Raw genomic sequence first — 16,703 nt, forward strand, 5'->3', positions numbered from 1 at the left:
ATATTCACAAGTGATTGTTGCTGCTGTGCTTACTATCCTATTAAAGCTATAAAATCCATAAAACAAAAACAAAAAAAGAATATACTGCTTATTTGAGAAGGAGTAATTAGACAATTTAAAATATATTCTTGGAGATCTAAAAACACAAAAAGCCAAAAGGACTCAGTAGGTGGATGATAGACTGGACACAGCTGAAGCCTGATTTAGTGTTCCATAAGAGGGAGTCAATGAAATCAACTAGAATAGAAGACAAAAGGACAAAGATGGAAAATATGAAAACAAAAGTTAAAAGAATCAGTTCATCTGGGACTTCCCTGGTGGCGCAATGGTTAATAATCCGCCTGCCAATGCAGGGGACACGGGTTCAATCCCTGGACCGGGAGGATCCCACATGCTGCAGAGCAACTAAGCCCGTGCACCACAACTACTGAGCCTGCGCTCCAGAGCCCGCAAGCCACAACTACTTAGCCTGTGTGCCACAACTACTGAAGCCCCTGTGCCTAGAGCCCATGCTCCACAACAAGAGAAGCCACCGCAATGAGAAGCCCACGTACCTTAATGAAGAGTAGCCCCGCTCACCACAACTAGAGAAAGCCCGCATGTAGCAACAAAGACCCAGTGCAGCCAGAAATTAATTAACTAATTAATTAATTTTTTAAAAAATGATGCTTCCTCTTTAAAAATAAAAGAATCAATTCATCTAATAGAAGATCTAGAAGGAAAGAAGAGAGACAATGGAGAAAAGAAATAATTAAATAAATTATAGGAGAAAATTTTCCCAAGCAAAAGAAATGTACACACCTTCAGATTGAAAGGATCCATCAAAGGCCAAACAGAGTGAATGTGAACAACTAGCAAAAAGGCCACATCCTGGTAGAATTTTTATTGTTTTTTAATATTTTTTTAATTTTTGCATTTTTAATTTTTTTTTTTTTTTTTTTTTTTTTTGCGGTACGTGGGCCTCTCACTGTTGTGGCCTCTCCCGTTGCGGAGCACAGGCTCCGGACGCGCAGGCTCAGCGGCCATGGCTCATGGGCCCAGCCGCTCCGCGGCATGTGGGATCTTCCCGGACCGGGGCACGAACCCGTGTCCCCTGCATCGGCAGGCAGACTCTCAACCACTGCGCCACCAGGGAAGCCCTAAAGTAATTTTTATTGGAGTATGGTTGCTTTACAATGTTGTGTTAGCCTTCAGTGCACAACAAAATGAATCAGCCATACACATACAGTTATTATCCCCTCCATTTTGGACTTCCCTCCCAATTAGCTTACCACAGTGCATTAGGTAGAGTTCTCTGTGCTATACAGTATGTTCCCATCAGTAATGTATATGTGTCAATCCCAGTCTCCCAATTCCTCCCACCCCACCCCTTTCCCCCTTGGTATCCGTACATTTGTTCTCTACGTCTGTGTCTCTATTTCTGCTTTGAATATAAGATCATCTATACCATTTTTCTAGATTCCACATATATGCGTTATTATACAATAATTGCTTTACTCTTTCTGACTTACTGACTCACTCTGTATGACACTCTCTAGGTCCATCCACGTCTCTACAAATGACCCCATTTCATTCCTTTTTATGGCTGAGTAATATTCCATTATATATATGTACCACATCTTCTTTATCTATTCCTCTGTTGATGGACATTTAGGTTGCTTCCGTGACCTGGCTATTGTAAACAGTGCTGCAATGAACACTGGGGTGCATGTGTCTTTTTGAATTATGGTTTTCTCTGGGTATATGCCCAGTAGTGGGATTGTTGGGTCATATGGTAGTTCTGTTTTTAGTTTTTTAAGGAAACTCCATGCTGTTTTCCGTAGTGGCTGTATCAATTTACATTCCACCAACAATGTTTGAGGGTTCCCTTTTCTCCACACCTCCTCCAGCATTTATTGTTCGTAGATTTTTTGATGATGCCCATTCTAACTGGTGTGAGGTGATACCTCATTATAGTTTTGATTTGCATTTCTCTAATGATTAGTGATGTTGAGCATCTTTTCATGTGTTTGTTGGCAATCTATATATCTTCTTTGGAGAAATGTCTGTTTAGGTCTTCTGCCCATTTTTGGATTGGGTTGTTTGTTTTTTTGATATTGAGCTTATGAGCTGCTTGTACATTTTGGAGATTAATCCTTTGTCAGTTGCTTCATTTGCAGATATTTTCTCCCATTCTAAGGGTTGTCTTTTCATCTTGTTTATGGTTTCCTTAGCTGTGCAAAAGTTTTAAGTTTCATTAGGTCCCATTTCTTTATTTTTGTTTTAATTTTCATTACTTTAGGAGGTGGTCAAAAAAGATGTTGCTGTGATTTATGTCAAAGAGTGTTCTGCCTGTGTTTTCCTCTAAGAGTTTTATAGTGTCTGGTCTTACATTTAGGTCTCTAATCCATTTTGAGTTTATTTTTGTGTATGGTGTTAGGGAGTGTTCTAATTTCATTCTTCTACATGTAGCTGTCCAGTTTCCCCAGCACCACTTATTGAAGAGGCTGTCTTTTCTGCATTCTATATTTTTGCCTCCTTTGTCATAGATCAGGTGACCATAGGTGTGTGGGTTTATCTCTGGGCTCTCTGTCCTGTTCCACTGATCTATATTTTTGTTTTTGTGCCAGTACCAAGTTGTCTTGATTACTATAGCTTTGCAGTATAGTCTGAAGTCAGGGAGTCTGATTCCTCCAGCTCCATTTTATTCCCCTCAAGATTGCTTTGGCTATTCGGGGTCTTTTGTGTCTCCATACAAATTTTTGGATTTTTTCTTCTAGCTCTGTAAAAAATGCCATTGGTAGTTTGATAGGGATTGCATTGAACCTATAGATTGCTTTGGGTAGTATAGTCATTTTCACAATACTGATTCTTCCAATCCAAGAACATGGTATTTCTCTCCATCTGTTTCTGTCATCTTTGATTTCTTTCATCAGTGTCTTATACTTTTCTGAGTACAGGGCTTTTACCTCCTTAGGTAGGTTTATTCCTAGGTATTCTTTTTGTTGCAATGGTGAATGGGATTGTTTCCTTAATTTCTCTTTCTGATCTTTCGTTCTTAGTGTATAGGAATGCAAGAGATTTCTGTGCGTTAATTTTGTATCCTGCAACTTTACCAAATTCATTGATTAGCTCTAATAATTTTCTGGTGACATCTTTAGGACTATCTATATATAGTATTATATCATCTCCAAACAGTGACAGTTTTACTTCTTCTTTTCCAATTTGTATTCCTTTTATTTCTTTTTCTTCTCTGATTGTTGTGGCTAGGACTTCCAAAACTCTGTTGAATAATAGTGGCAAGAGTGGACATCCTTGTCTTGTTCCTGATCTTAGAGGAAATGCTTTCAGTTTTTCACCATTGAGAATGATGTTTGCTGTGGGTTTGTCGTATATGGCCTTTATTATGTTGAGGTAAGTTCCCTCTATGCCCACTTTCTGGAGAGTTTTTGTCATAAAACTGTTGAATTTTGTCAAAAGCTTTTTCTACATCTCTTGAGATGATTGTATGGTTTTTATTCTTCCATTTGTTAATATGGTGTATCACGTTGATTGATTTGTGTGTATTGAAGAATCCTTGCATCCCTGGGATAAATCCCACTTGATCATGGTGTATGATCCTTTTAATGTGTTGTTGGATTCTGTTTGCTAGTATTTTGTTGAGGATTTTTGCATCTATATTCATCAGTCATATTGGCATGTAATTTTCTTTTTTTGTGATATCTTTGTCTGGTTTTGGTATCAGGGTGATGGTAGCCTCGTAGAATGAGTTTGAGAGTGTTCCATCCTCGGCAATTCTTTGGAAGAGTTTGAGAAGTATGGGTGTTAGCTGTTCTCTAAATGTTTGATAGAGTTCACCTGTGAAGCCATCTGGTCCTGGACTTCTGTTTGTTGGAAGATTTTAATCACAGTTTCAATTTCATTACTTGCAATTGATCTGTTCATATTTTCTATTTCTTCTTGATCCAGCCTTGAAAGGTTGTACTTTTCTAAGAATTTGTCCATCTCATCCAGGTTGTCCATTTTATTGGGATATAGTTGCTTGTAGTAGTCACGATCCTTTGTATTTCTATGGTGTCAGTTGTGACTTCTCCTTTTTCATTTCTAATGTTACTGATTTGAGTCCTCTCCCTTTTATTTTTGATGGGTCTGGCTAAAGGTTTATAATTTTGTTTATCTTCTCAAAGAACCAGCTTCTAGTTTTATTATTACCATTGTTTTCTTTGTTTCTGTTTCATTTATTTCTGCTCTGATCTTTTATGATTTCTTTCCTCCTACTGACTTTGGGTTTTGTTTTTTCTTCTTTCTCTAGTTGCTTTAGGTTTAACATTAGGTTGTTCATTTGAGATGTTTCTTGTTTCTTTGAGGTAGGATTGTATTGCTATAAACTTCCATCTTAGGATGGCTTTTGCTGCATCCTATAGGCTTTGGGTCATCGTGTTTTCATTGTCATTTGTTTCTAGGTATTTTTTGACTTCCTCTTTGATTTCTTCAGTGATCTCTTGGTTATTTAGTAACATATTGTTTAGCCGCCATGTGTTTGTATTTTTACAGTTTTTTTCCTGTAATTGATTTCTAATCTCGTAGCGTTGTGGTCGGAAAAGTTGCTTGCTACGATTTCAATTTTCTTACATTTACGGACGCTTGATTTGTGACCCAAGATGTGATCTACCCTGGAGAATGTTCCATGAGCACTTGAGAAGAAAGTGTATTCTGCCACTTTCGGGTGGAATGTCCTGTAAATACCAATTAAGTCTATTTGGTCTGTTGTGTCATTTAAAGCTTGTGTTTCCTTTTTTATTTTCATTTTGGATGATCTGTCCATTGGTGTAAGTGGGGTGTTAAAGCCCTCCACTGTTATTGTGCTGCTGTCGATTTCTCCTTTTATGGCTGTTAATATTTGCGTTATGTATTGAGGTGCTCCTATGTTAGGTGCGTAGATATTTACAATTGTTTTATATTCTTCTCGGATTGATCCCTTGATCATTATGTAGTGTCCTTCCTTGTGTCTTGTAATAGTCTTTATTTTAAAGTCTGTCTTGTCTGATATGAGTATTGCTACTCCAGCTTTCTTTTGATTCCTCTTTGCATGGAATATCTTTTTCCATCCCCTCACTTTCATTCTGTATGTGTCCCTACGTCTGAAGTTTGTCTCTTGTAGACAGCATATATACAGGTCTTGTTTTTGTATCCATTCAGTCAGTCTATGTCTTTTGGTTGGAGCATGTAATCCATTTACATTTAAGGTAATTATAGATATGTATGTTCCTATTACCATTTTCTTAATTGTATTGGGTTTGTTTTTGTAGGTCTTTTTCTTTTCTTGTGTTTCCCGCCTGAGGAAGCTCCTTTAGCATGTGTTGTAATGATGTTTCTGAATTCTCTTAGCTTTTGCTTGTCTGTAAAGCTTTTGATTTCTCTGCGGATTCTGAATGAGATCCTTGCTGGGTAGAGTAATCTTGGTTGTAAGTTTTTCCCTTTCATCACTTTAAATATGTCCTGCCATTCCCTTCTGGCCTGCAAAGTTTCTGCTGAAAAATCAGCTGACAACCTTATGGGGATTCCCTTGTAGGTTATTTGTTGCTTCTGGTAGAATTTTTAATAAGGAGAAAACTACTCTAGTATCTTCCAGAGAGGTGAAGAAAAGCAGCTTACCTAAAAATGAACAAGAATGTGAATGGAATCAGATTCCTCATCAGTACTGTCATCAGTTCTGGTGGCCAGAAGGCAAGGGACATAATCTTTAAAATTTGGTGGAAACGAAATAGACATTTTTCAGACAAGCAAAGATTCCATCAGTTTACCCACCAATGACCCTTTCTTGAAAGGATTACTCAAAGATATACTATAGTTGAAAAAAATTTTTTTATTTTGTGACAGAGAAAAACAGAATAAAAAGTAGACAGATAATTCAACCTGTAAAATCCGTCAATGTGTAAAAATAATTGTTCACCCCTAATGTAAAAAATAAATTTTAATAACCTGAAACCAAAATCTCGATGTGGACAAGTATGAGGAATGATGGTGTTCTTGTCATGCATGACAAGAGGATTGATTGATGGCTAAAAGGAGTTTAAATATGGTTTAAAATGTTAAAGCTAACCTCTAAATTAAGGGAAATATGATGTATTATAACCTCCAAATGACTAAAGGGAAGAAGAAACGGAGTGCTTAAAACTTGACCAGTTTAACAAAGCAGGAAAAGGAAAAAAGCATGGTAAATAGAAAACAAAATAAGATGACTAGAAGGGGCCCCACATACTAGTTATCAGAATTCATGTCAATAAGTTAAATTCCAGTGATACTGAACATGTAAAAAGCACAATTCAATATATACTATTTATAAGAACCCCACCTTAAAGAGGATGGCACAGAAAAATGGAGAATTACAAAATAAAATTTGTGTGTGTGTGTGTTTATTATCAGACATACAAGTTACCTATCACCACATGAAATATCAGAAGCATTCTCTTTTAAGTCAGAAAAGCAAGAGAAGGTTACCCTCTTTCAACACTATTTCACATTTTTATGGAAGTTCTAGCCAATACAAAAAGACAAGTAAAAATAGTTAGAGGTATAAATCCTAGAAAGAAAGATACAAAATTATTATTTTTATTCAGTATATAATTGCCAACCCACAAAGTCTTAGAATCAATAGAAAATCTATTATTTAAGCTAATAAATAGGATACTGTTTAGGTACAGATCATTATGTGAAAATCATTAACATTTCTGTATGGTAGGACTGACCAATTTTAAGACATTATGAATAAAATTATTCTTTTTACAAGAACAATGAAAGGAATAAATTAACAAATATATGATACCGATGTGGGAAATTTTTTTAAAAAAACCTGAAACTTTCCTGAAGGCCATAAAAAGAAGATATAAATAATGTAATAAGTATACTATGTTCTTAAATGGGAGAGAGTACTCTCCTTCAGGTTAATCTTCAAATTCAGTTTGATTCAATGCTAAGTTCCAGTAAGCCTTTTCAAGGAACTTGACAAATTTCTAAAATTCAACTGGAAAAAAGAATGTCCAAGAAAAGTCAAAACAAAAATTTAATGAGAAAAGCCTTTTTCAATAATAACTTCAAGATATTCTTCAAAGTCACAAGAATATTTTTATTCAGTGTAATTGGCTATTGTCAAAGGAATCAGTAAAACAAAACAGAGAATTTAGAAATTTTGTATATCATAAAGCTGACATTTCATATCACTGGGGAAAGAATGGACCAGTCAGTAAATGATGTGAGAACCATTATCGGGAAAAAACCAAAGATACCTTCCTCCCACAGATTACTCCAAAATAAATTCCAGATGGATTTATGGTTTAATTATAGAAACTATAAAATTGTTTAGAAATGATATAAACAAATATTTTTATACTCTTTGGGGGCAAAAGTCAAGCAAGACACAATATCCAGAAAGATATAGTGAAAAATTGACAGGTTTGATTATTTAAAATTTTAAACTTCTCTACAAAGAAGAAAAAAATAGATACCATAACACATGAGAGACAGAAAGTATTACAGCATATTTAGCAGACAGAAGTTTAGTAACCAGAATATATAAAGAACTCTTGCAATCAATAAAAAGGAATCTAATATAAAAGTGGAGAAAGGTTGAGAATAGTTCATTAACAAGAAAAGAAATGCAAATGATCTATAACAATAACATATACAACATTGGTAATAGGGAAATAAAAAAAATTTCATCCATCAGATTTGCAAAATTTTAAAATTTTAATATATGACACGGAAGTTACAGAAAAATGTGTATTCTTATTTACTGTTTGTGGAACTTCACGTTGGCACCACGTTTTTTAGGTCAGTTTGGCAGTATTTTTCAAATGCTGATTATTCATACTCTTCAACTTAGTGATTTCATTTTTAGGGTGGCAAGCTTGGGGAGATATTGGTGCTTGTGCTGAAGAAATAGATCTATCCAAGGTTATTAAGTAAACATTGTTTGTAATAGAGAAAATTTGCAAATGAGAATTGATGGGGGAATGCTTAAATAAATTATGATACATCCCTATTATGGATGTAGGTTTTGAGTATCAGTTATGCATTAAGCACTGTACTGGGTTATGTTATCTCATTTAATCGTTAAAACGAGCCCACAAGGGTGTCATTTTTCTCACTTCATAGATAAGGAAATTTGAGTCTCACAATGGTTAGACTACTTGCACATTTCTTACCTAGAAAATTTACCAGTTTGGATCGAGGAGTCTGTGGAATGAGATTATATGTAGTACAAGTATATGCATTACAGTTAAATATAAAACAGGTAGAATCTTGTCTTACATTAAACTGTTACACCATCTGATCCCATGTAATTAGGCTATGTAGAGCTGCCTAATAATAGTAGTTTGTTGATCTGGTAAACTGTTAATTCTGTTAAATTTACATCTATCATTACTCATTTTCAACATTCCCCTATCCATGTCAAGATAGCTGTGTTTAGCCCCATGTTCAACCAAAGAAGATGAAAGGAAAAAGAGCGGGACAAAAGAAAGGAAGAGAGAGAAGCGAACAATAAAAGGGCAAAATATTTAAAAGGAGGCGCGTGAAAACTATGGAGAGCATCCTAGAACACTAATATAAATAAAAGTAAATTTTCCCCAAAATAAAGAGGAAACATTCCATCTTACTCCCCGCTAAGCCAAACCTTGCTTAGAAGCTGAGACTGCCTTATGCAGTATGTTATGTATATTAATTAGATTTTGCATTCAGTTGTGTGTAACAGAAACCCAACTGTGGTGACTTCACCAAATAGGGGTTTATTTATTATTCTCCTGGTACGAGAAGAACACAGGACAGCAGTTAAGAGCAGCTGGAGTAGCTCCACAATGTCTTTTGGTATAAGGTCTTTCCAACTTTTTGTTCCATGAGCTAATTTCATTAGCATATGCCAGTCATCCTCGGGGTCACAAGATGGCTTCTCTACTTCCAGGATTCTATCTGCATTCTAGGCCAAAAAAAAAGGTAAGAAGTGACATGAAGGGAGGAGCCACATCTGTGTCAGAAAAGCAAAACTTGGGACTTCCCTGGTGGTCCAGTGGTTTAGAATCCGCCTTCCAATGCAGGGGACAACGGGTTCAATCCCTGGTCGGGGAACTAAAATCCCACGTGCCGCAGGGCAACTGAACCCATGTGCCACAACTAGAGAGCCGTGTGCCGCAACTACAGATCCCACGTGCCACAGCTACAGAGCCCACATGCCACAACTAGAGAGAAGCCTGCGCTGCAACAAAGAACCTGCGCACTGCAACGTAAGATCCCGCGTGCTGCAACTAAGACCCAACACAGCCAAAAAAATAAAAAGAAATACTAAAAAAAAAAAAAGAAAAGCAAAACTTTCCTAGGAGTCCCCAGCAGACTTCTGTTCAGGCTTCATTGGTCATAACCAGGTCACTTGATCAGTCTTAGCTACAAGAGCCCTCAAAGAGAGTGTTCCGGTGGGCACATTGTCTACCTGAACAAAATCAGGATTATATCAGTAAAGAAGAAAAAGGAAAAAAAAAAATACTGAGTAAGCAACAAGTAGTGTCTGCCACAGCAATATTCCAGTTTTATTACATTTGTCTCATAAGACCCATTTTGGATGAACTTATATCCTTCGTTTTTCATACAGCATTACATGTTAATCACTTCACCAACCACAGAAAATAAAACATGCATTACCCAAAAGTAACAAAAGTGAAACATACCCAGTCAAGTTGAATAGTATATATTTATCTCTTAACACATGGGTTGTTGCCTGTGGGGACATTTCAGGATCACCTTTTTCCCCCAAACTTAAGCCTTCTGCTTATCCACCTTGATTTTCATATATGCCTTAGAAGGCAAGTCTACTTTCCCTTCTTTTCTCCGCTCTCACACCCTTCTCCCTGGGCATCAGTGCTGTAGAGCTACCTTTAACCAAGAGGTAAATGGGATCCTTTTCAGGAGTGTTGGAAAGGAGAAGGCTGGTCATTTCACCCGTAATCTAAAAGAAAACATAAGTAGAGATAGTGTAGTATGTGTAATTTAACCCAGTGGTCCCTAACTTTTAAAATTGTATACGTCCGAGTAAAATATTTATACTACACACTCCCTATATGTATTGTGTGTGTGTCTCACTGTGCTAACATGTATGTACTAAGATATTATGTACAGACAAAAATAGAACTTCAGGGCTTCCCTGGTGGCACAGTGGTTGAGAGTCTGCCTGCTAGTGCAGGGGACGCGGGTTCGAGCCCTGGTCTGGGAGGATCCTACATGCCGCGGAGCAGCTAGGCCCTTGAGCCACAACTACTGAGCCTGTGCGTCTGGAGCCTGTGCTCTGCAACAAGAGAGGCCGCAATAGTGAGAGGCCCGCGCACCGCAATGAAGAGTGGCCCCCGCTTGCCACAACTAGAGAAAGCCCTTGCACAGAAACGAAGACCCAACACAGCAAAAATAAATAAATTAATTAATAAACTCCTACCCCCAACATCTAATATATATATATATATATATATATATATATATATAAAACTTCAGATAGAATGAGAAAAAAATAAACATAATTGATAGGGTTTTTTTCATCAGTGGATTTTCTACTTCAGGGGAGTGCCTTGTCCTTTCCCACTTTGGAGAACACTGATTTATCCAGTTATTTGAAGCCAAAATTTTATATTTAACACTAAATTAGTTCATGATATATATACCTATCCATTTACTCCTTTATCAGCCTTTACATTTCTCTTAATGTGACTTAGCCTTCCATTACATCAGCCTGGTCTTATCCTTCAAGTGTCCTACTCTCAACACTTCTATCTTGTTGTTTTGTTTTGTTTTGTTTTGCGGTAAGCGGGCCTCTCACTGTTGTGGCCTCTCCCGTTGCGGAGCACAGACTCCGGACGCACAGGCTCAGCGGCCATGGCTCACTGGCCTAGCCGCTCCGTGGCATGTGGGATCTTCCCGGACCGGGGTGCGAACCCGTGTCCTCTGCATCGGCAGGCGGACTGTCAACCACTGCGCCACCAGGGAAGCCCAACACTTCTATCTTAATAGCTCCTTCCCTGCTGTTTTTGGAAGAAATATCCTCCTTCATTCCAGGGCTGACCCATTCACCTAGTTCTTATGCTCTTAATCCCAACCTCATTTACCTCCTCTAAGACCATACCCTATTTCTTTGGGTTGCACCAGCCTTTAATTATGCTCAAGTTTCTTTAAGCATTTTTCTTTTGCCTCTACGTCCTCATGAAGCTTCTGCTGCTTTCTGTCCCATGTTTTTCCCTGCCAGTTTTTCCATTCACCTTCAACTCACTGCGTTCTGCATTCTTCCTCTAGCTTTTACAAGTGCTTCTTTTTATTCCTCCCTGCAGTATTTGACAGACACCTTTTCTCCCCAGCCACTCTTTTCCAGGCTCTTCTGCAAGTTGCACCACTTCTGTTTTTACTTACATGTAGGGCTTCCCCAGTTTTCCACCTTATCCTTCTTCTTGGTATATCCTTTTTTCCTACATGATCTTATCTACTTACAAGGCTTCAGCCCTTCCCTGTACCATTCTGTTTACTTCCAAACTTATATATACAGCCCTGACCTCTTTTCTGATTCATGATCTGTATTTCCAATTATCTGCTAAATATCTCTTCCTGGGTAACTCAGTGGTACTCAAAGTAAAACATGATTAAATCCAAATCATTTTGTTTAATCCCCAAAACTCCTCTTCAGTGGAGGAAGTCATCCTCCCAGTCATTCACGTTAGACGGTTCAAAGTCTCTTCCTCCCATCTGTCACCAGATCTGTCCCTTTTAACTATAAAATACCCGCACCTCCCCCATTCTCAGTGCTACCCACCCTAGGGAAGCAACCTTGTATAGTGGAATAAAATATATATATATATGGCAGCAGACATTATATAGCTGACTTTGGAGTAGGATAGACCTGGGTTCAAATCCCAGTGCTGCTGTGTTCAGTTCTTCATACTAGCTGTGTGGCCTTGGGCATGTTGTTTAACTTCTCTTAATAAATTAGGGGTAACAGAAGCTACCTCTTCGGATCATTGTTATGATGTACTAAAGTAAAACACACAGTGCTAAAAACCCCTGCCTAGACTGTTAATTAGATTCCTTCCTGATTTACCTGCCTTGGATTTCTCCTGTACTCCACCTTTACACACTGCCAGCAGAGTTTATAAAACACATATGGGGTCATTTATTTTCCTATGTCAGAAGTCTCTGGTAGTTTCCTTTTTTTATTTCCAGGAAACTTTGAAGCACCTTTGTCTGAGTTATAAGAGTAAATCATACACTTTGTCATACAAATCAGGACACTTCAGAGAGTGAAAGGAGACATTAACTGAACAAGATTCCAGGACAACTGCCATGGGAGAACTGGGACTAATGGTCATGCTGTGTATGCTGTTCCTTGCAGTGTGCCCCCAGTCCCATCTTTTGACACACCACACTGCTCACCATTCCCAAAACATAGGTGTAGAATCCCTAGAATGCTCCTCTCCCTCCTTTTGGAAGTAAACTTATCTCTACCTCTCTCCTGCAGAATTAATCAGCCCCTCTTCCTTGGACTATGATACTTTCTACATGTCTCTAACATAGCACTTACCTTTCTGTTATAATTGAACTCTTTCTCTCTCACTAAAGTTGTGAACTTCAAGGGTCAATCTTACTTGTCTTTAAATCCCCAGACACTCACACAGTACATGGGATCAAGTTTGTATTCAGTAAATGTTTATTGAATTAATAAATAAATTGGATTTATTGATTTGCCTTGGGCAATCCATGTGTGAATAATTCAAAACATTCTTTGGTTTTTTTTAGTCTAGTCTGTACCTTGTTCCATTTAAAAAAATAAGGCAGCTTAAAAGTTTATGGTATATAATAGCATAAAATCAAAGTGGATTTTCTTTTCTTGTTTTATATTTTAGTATTTGTCCCTACCCCACCCTTCAAGAAAGTATTTTTCTTAACCTAATGTTTGGTGTTTCTTATCCACAATTCCCGTCTCCCTAGCCATCTTCCCACTGGCCATGAGACCCAGTTTTAACACAAAACTAGAATTCCTTCCCTGGGACTTTCAGTAAAGCTTTTGCTTTCCTGATAAAAAGGAACAGATTCAGTTGGCTCAATTTTTTTTTTTAATACTTGATTGGATTCTGCATTTATTTTGCGCCTTATACCTGTCTAAAAGCTTAAAGACTTTTGAACTTGACAGAATTCTGCACAATTTCAAATTCTCAGCATCATATAATTCCATCTACATTTAAAATGCTATCTGATTGAATTCTGGTTACCTCACATGGCTTTTTATATCGTCTTTTGCACCTTAAGAGATTAGCTTATAGTCATGCTGCATATTACAGTATTGTTACCTCAATTAATAGGAAATTTATTTCAAGGAAGTACATGAGAATAAGTAGTACAGAAATAGGAATCTTAGCCATGTGATCAGTCTTCATAAGAATGTATTGTAGGAAAAAAAAAAAAAAAAAAGAATATATTGTAGGAAAAATCATGCAGTTAGTTGTCAGTTGGCTCAATTATTCGCTACTCTTCCATCATCACTCTTCCTTCTTCAGTGGAATGTTAAAGTGGTACCTAAAGATACAGCAGCCATCTGGCAACCATGAGGATAAGAACCAACACACTAGGGCTAGTGGAGTTGAAAGCTAGAGAAGCCTGTGTTCCTAACGGCATCTTTAAGCCATTGAACCAACCTTTGACTGGTAACTTACAGGATTACTTATACACTGAACAATAAGCACCCGTCTCTCAAGAAACTGTCAGTTGGATTTTCTGCTTCTTTGCAGCCAAACACATTGCGAACTGATACACTCATCAACCTAACTTCAAACTTGTAATTTTAAAACATTTTAAAGCAGTTTTAGTAATTTTTTAATAAAGATAGTATTTTCATGAGATTTAAATGAAATAAATGCACTCAGTATTGTTTTTCTGTATGATGAAAATAGAAAGTTGCCTTTCCTAAATTCTTCATATCCTGTAATTTGAAAAACTTTCACCACATGTTCAATAATGTCAGTGAATAATGCTACTAGAAAATGAGGGGTTTTGTTTTAAGAAAGCAAGTTTGCAGATGAGGTATTATTTTTTTTCACACATATCTTAACACAGTATGGTCACTCCATTTTATTCTTTACTTAAAAATTAATATCTTAAAAGACATATCTTAACTATTTAAGACTAAGCCACTCCATTTTCTACACTTTTACTACAAAATTGAAGATAAAATATTCTCTACTAGATAAGCTGCATTAAGTGTTCCTCTGATAGTAATGGATATATACCCTTGCTTACCTATTTTTAAAAGTTCTATGTCAAATGGCATATTTACCATAACTGCATATTTTTGTAAAAAAAAAAAATATATATATATATATGTTTTCTAGTTCAGGTAACAGATGTATTTCTCTGCAGATAGTGTTGAGAAATATTTCAAACCTTTTTTAGCTGTGATATTTAAGCCAAGCAGATCTCTGTATGCTTTCATTGCACCTATTTAACTGCATAGTATTAAGAAGAATGTTTATTTATTAAGCATTTAGTCAGCTTTAATGTGTTTTTCCCTTAGTACCAAGGATGATTGCTTCAGTGTTAATATTCAGCCTCCTGTTGGAGAACTGCTTTTACCTGTGGCCATGTCAGAGAAAGATTTTAAGAAAGAGCAAGGTGAGAGATTATTACAATTTACTAGAAATTGGCATCCCAAATAACATGTGCTCATTCCTCTGGCTGGTCTCTAAAATAAATTACCATATGTACATAGCCATTAACAGATGTCAATGCACAGTCTTCCAATTTTTGCTAATGCTTTGCGTTTATAAAATAACCTTAAAGGTATATGTTTGTCTACATTCCTGGCATACTTGCAAATTGATTAATATGTCTTTTAAATAATAAATTGATTCTTAATTAACTTTTCAAATCTTGGAGTTTTGGTTTGTCAATCTAATGATATATTCATGTGTTTTGTATTAGTGAAAATGTCAGGAATTTGGGACTTAGCAAAGTCTCATCACTATACATGTTATGTTTCTGTATTTCCTCTCACTATAGAACTGTTTTTCGTGTTCTACTAATATATTTTTCCCTGTACACATTAGAGTGCCCTACCCTTCAAAATAAAATCCTAATTATAGCATTAAAATACCTCCATTTTCTTTTGACCTTATTCTGTATTGAAGAAATGCTATGCTGTCAGGCTATATCAGAGCTGAAACATTTTAAAATAAGCACCAAAAAAAAAAAATATTTTCAGCATAATGAAAGCATTAATATCTTAGGCTTGCCCTAGAGTTAGGCATACTTTCTAATAAAAACAATTTTTGTCATGTATGAATAAGGGAAAACAACTGTCTCATTTTATGTGTTTAAGAATTGAATTTATAAAAACTAGGACATATTTAAATGGTATAGTCAGCAATGTTTTAAAGTTTATGTGAATCTAGGCTATTTTTTCCTTTGGAGGGGGTTATCAAAGATTCCCTTCATCTTGAGGTCATTAAATCATACCTGTCAAGCTTTCACAAAGTACAGGGAAACACAAATATCTACACCTAAAGAGAAGGGCTTGCTTCCTGGCACTCTATCATGTAGTGCCAGAGACTTTTTTTTTTTTTTTAAACTATGAACCTTTGCAATTCACAATGTCAGAAGGACCTGTTGTAGAAGAATCTCACAAAGAAAATCTCATACACGACTGTAAATTAATAGTAACCTTTTATTCTGCCTTATTTTTAAGTGATAAAAAAGAATGACTAAATCCATCTTTGAGTTTACTTTTCTTGGATGTTGATTATTGCTATAGAAAGTTATATATATGATTTTATTTTTCTATTGACCAATTGAATTGATTCTTACATTTGCTATTCTTACCCTTTGCTGGCTAAAGCCTGCCTCTCTGCTTTACACCTGCTCAGCAAACCCAGGTGAGTGGCACATAGGGACTGAATAAAGCCTTGGCACATTTATTGTTAAGGGGATATTCCTTTTTTGAAAAGTGCAGCTAAAGTATTTCTAAAGCAGCAGATTATTATATATCTTTTCTCTTCCTCAACTTTGGTTTAGAATTATGTACTTGACATTTTGATCAAGTTTTTTGTGCTCTGCTGTGACTGAGGGATTTTTTTCCCTGACTAGCCATACAGAACCGTAATCACGTGAGAGAGGAGCGCTTAGAGAACAGCTGTGGTCCTCTGTGGAGATGTTGCCAAAATTCCTTTTTCTTCTGCCATTTTACTTCTATGGTTGTTGATTATTTGTCTGAATAAATCTGGCAGCTGTTTGCTATGTTTAATAGAGCAGAAAGGCTACTCTGAATAAAGCTATTTGAAAATTTGTTTATATGGAGTATTTGTAAATCCTTGCAAGTCTCTTGGCATTTCTGTATCATGCTTTCTGTCCTCCTAAGTTCATTCTTTGATGTGGGACTTGATGCTGACAAATTTACCGCAGGTTTAAAGAGTCTTCAATAGCATCCTTTTAGTTCTAGATTTCAGCTGCTTTGGTAATAGAGGTCTCAATTCTCAACTTTACACATGTATTTATTTGTTATACTACTCTAGGAAGAGCTTAGCTTATTTTGCAGAAGATACCTATAAATGACTCATTAACTGAAAATTCTAAAGCAGAATAAAAATCACTTTCCTCAGATTTTATCAGTGCAAACTTCGGGAAGTTAAAATGCCAATAAATTTAAGAAATGTCTGCGT

General features: G+C 36.4%; 1 protein-coding gene across 4 annotated transcripts in view; it reads left to right on the forward strand.

The window, feature by feature from the left end:
• Positions 1 to 16,703, forward strand: part of AP3B1 (adaptor related protein complex 3 subunit beta 1) — a 275,250-nt gene that overhangs the window by 243,501 nt on the left and 15,046 nt on the right. For 3 of the 4 annotated variants that reach the window (XM_027100769.1, XM_027100772.1, XM_027100770.1), the window contains exon 25: positions 14,564 to 14,661. In XM_027100769.1, coding sequence (XP_026956570.1) covers positions 14,564 to 14,661 — 98 coding nt within the window. Of the gene's footprint in view, positions 1 to 14,563; positions 14,662 to 16,131; positions 16,334 to 16,703 lie in introns of those variants that run through there. The other variant, XM_027100771.1, reaches the window with a different exon arrangement.

Source organism: Aethalodelphis obliquidens, unplaced genomic scaffold (assembly GCF_003676395.1).
Source record: "Aethalodelphis obliquidens isolate GAN/ISIS:26980383/991018 unplaced genomic scaffold, ASM367639v1 scaffold4, whole genome shotgun sequence".
Taxonomy (NCBI): Eukaryota; Metazoa; Chordata; class Mammalia; order Artiodactyla; family Delphinidae; genus Aethalodelphis; species Aethalodelphis obliquidens.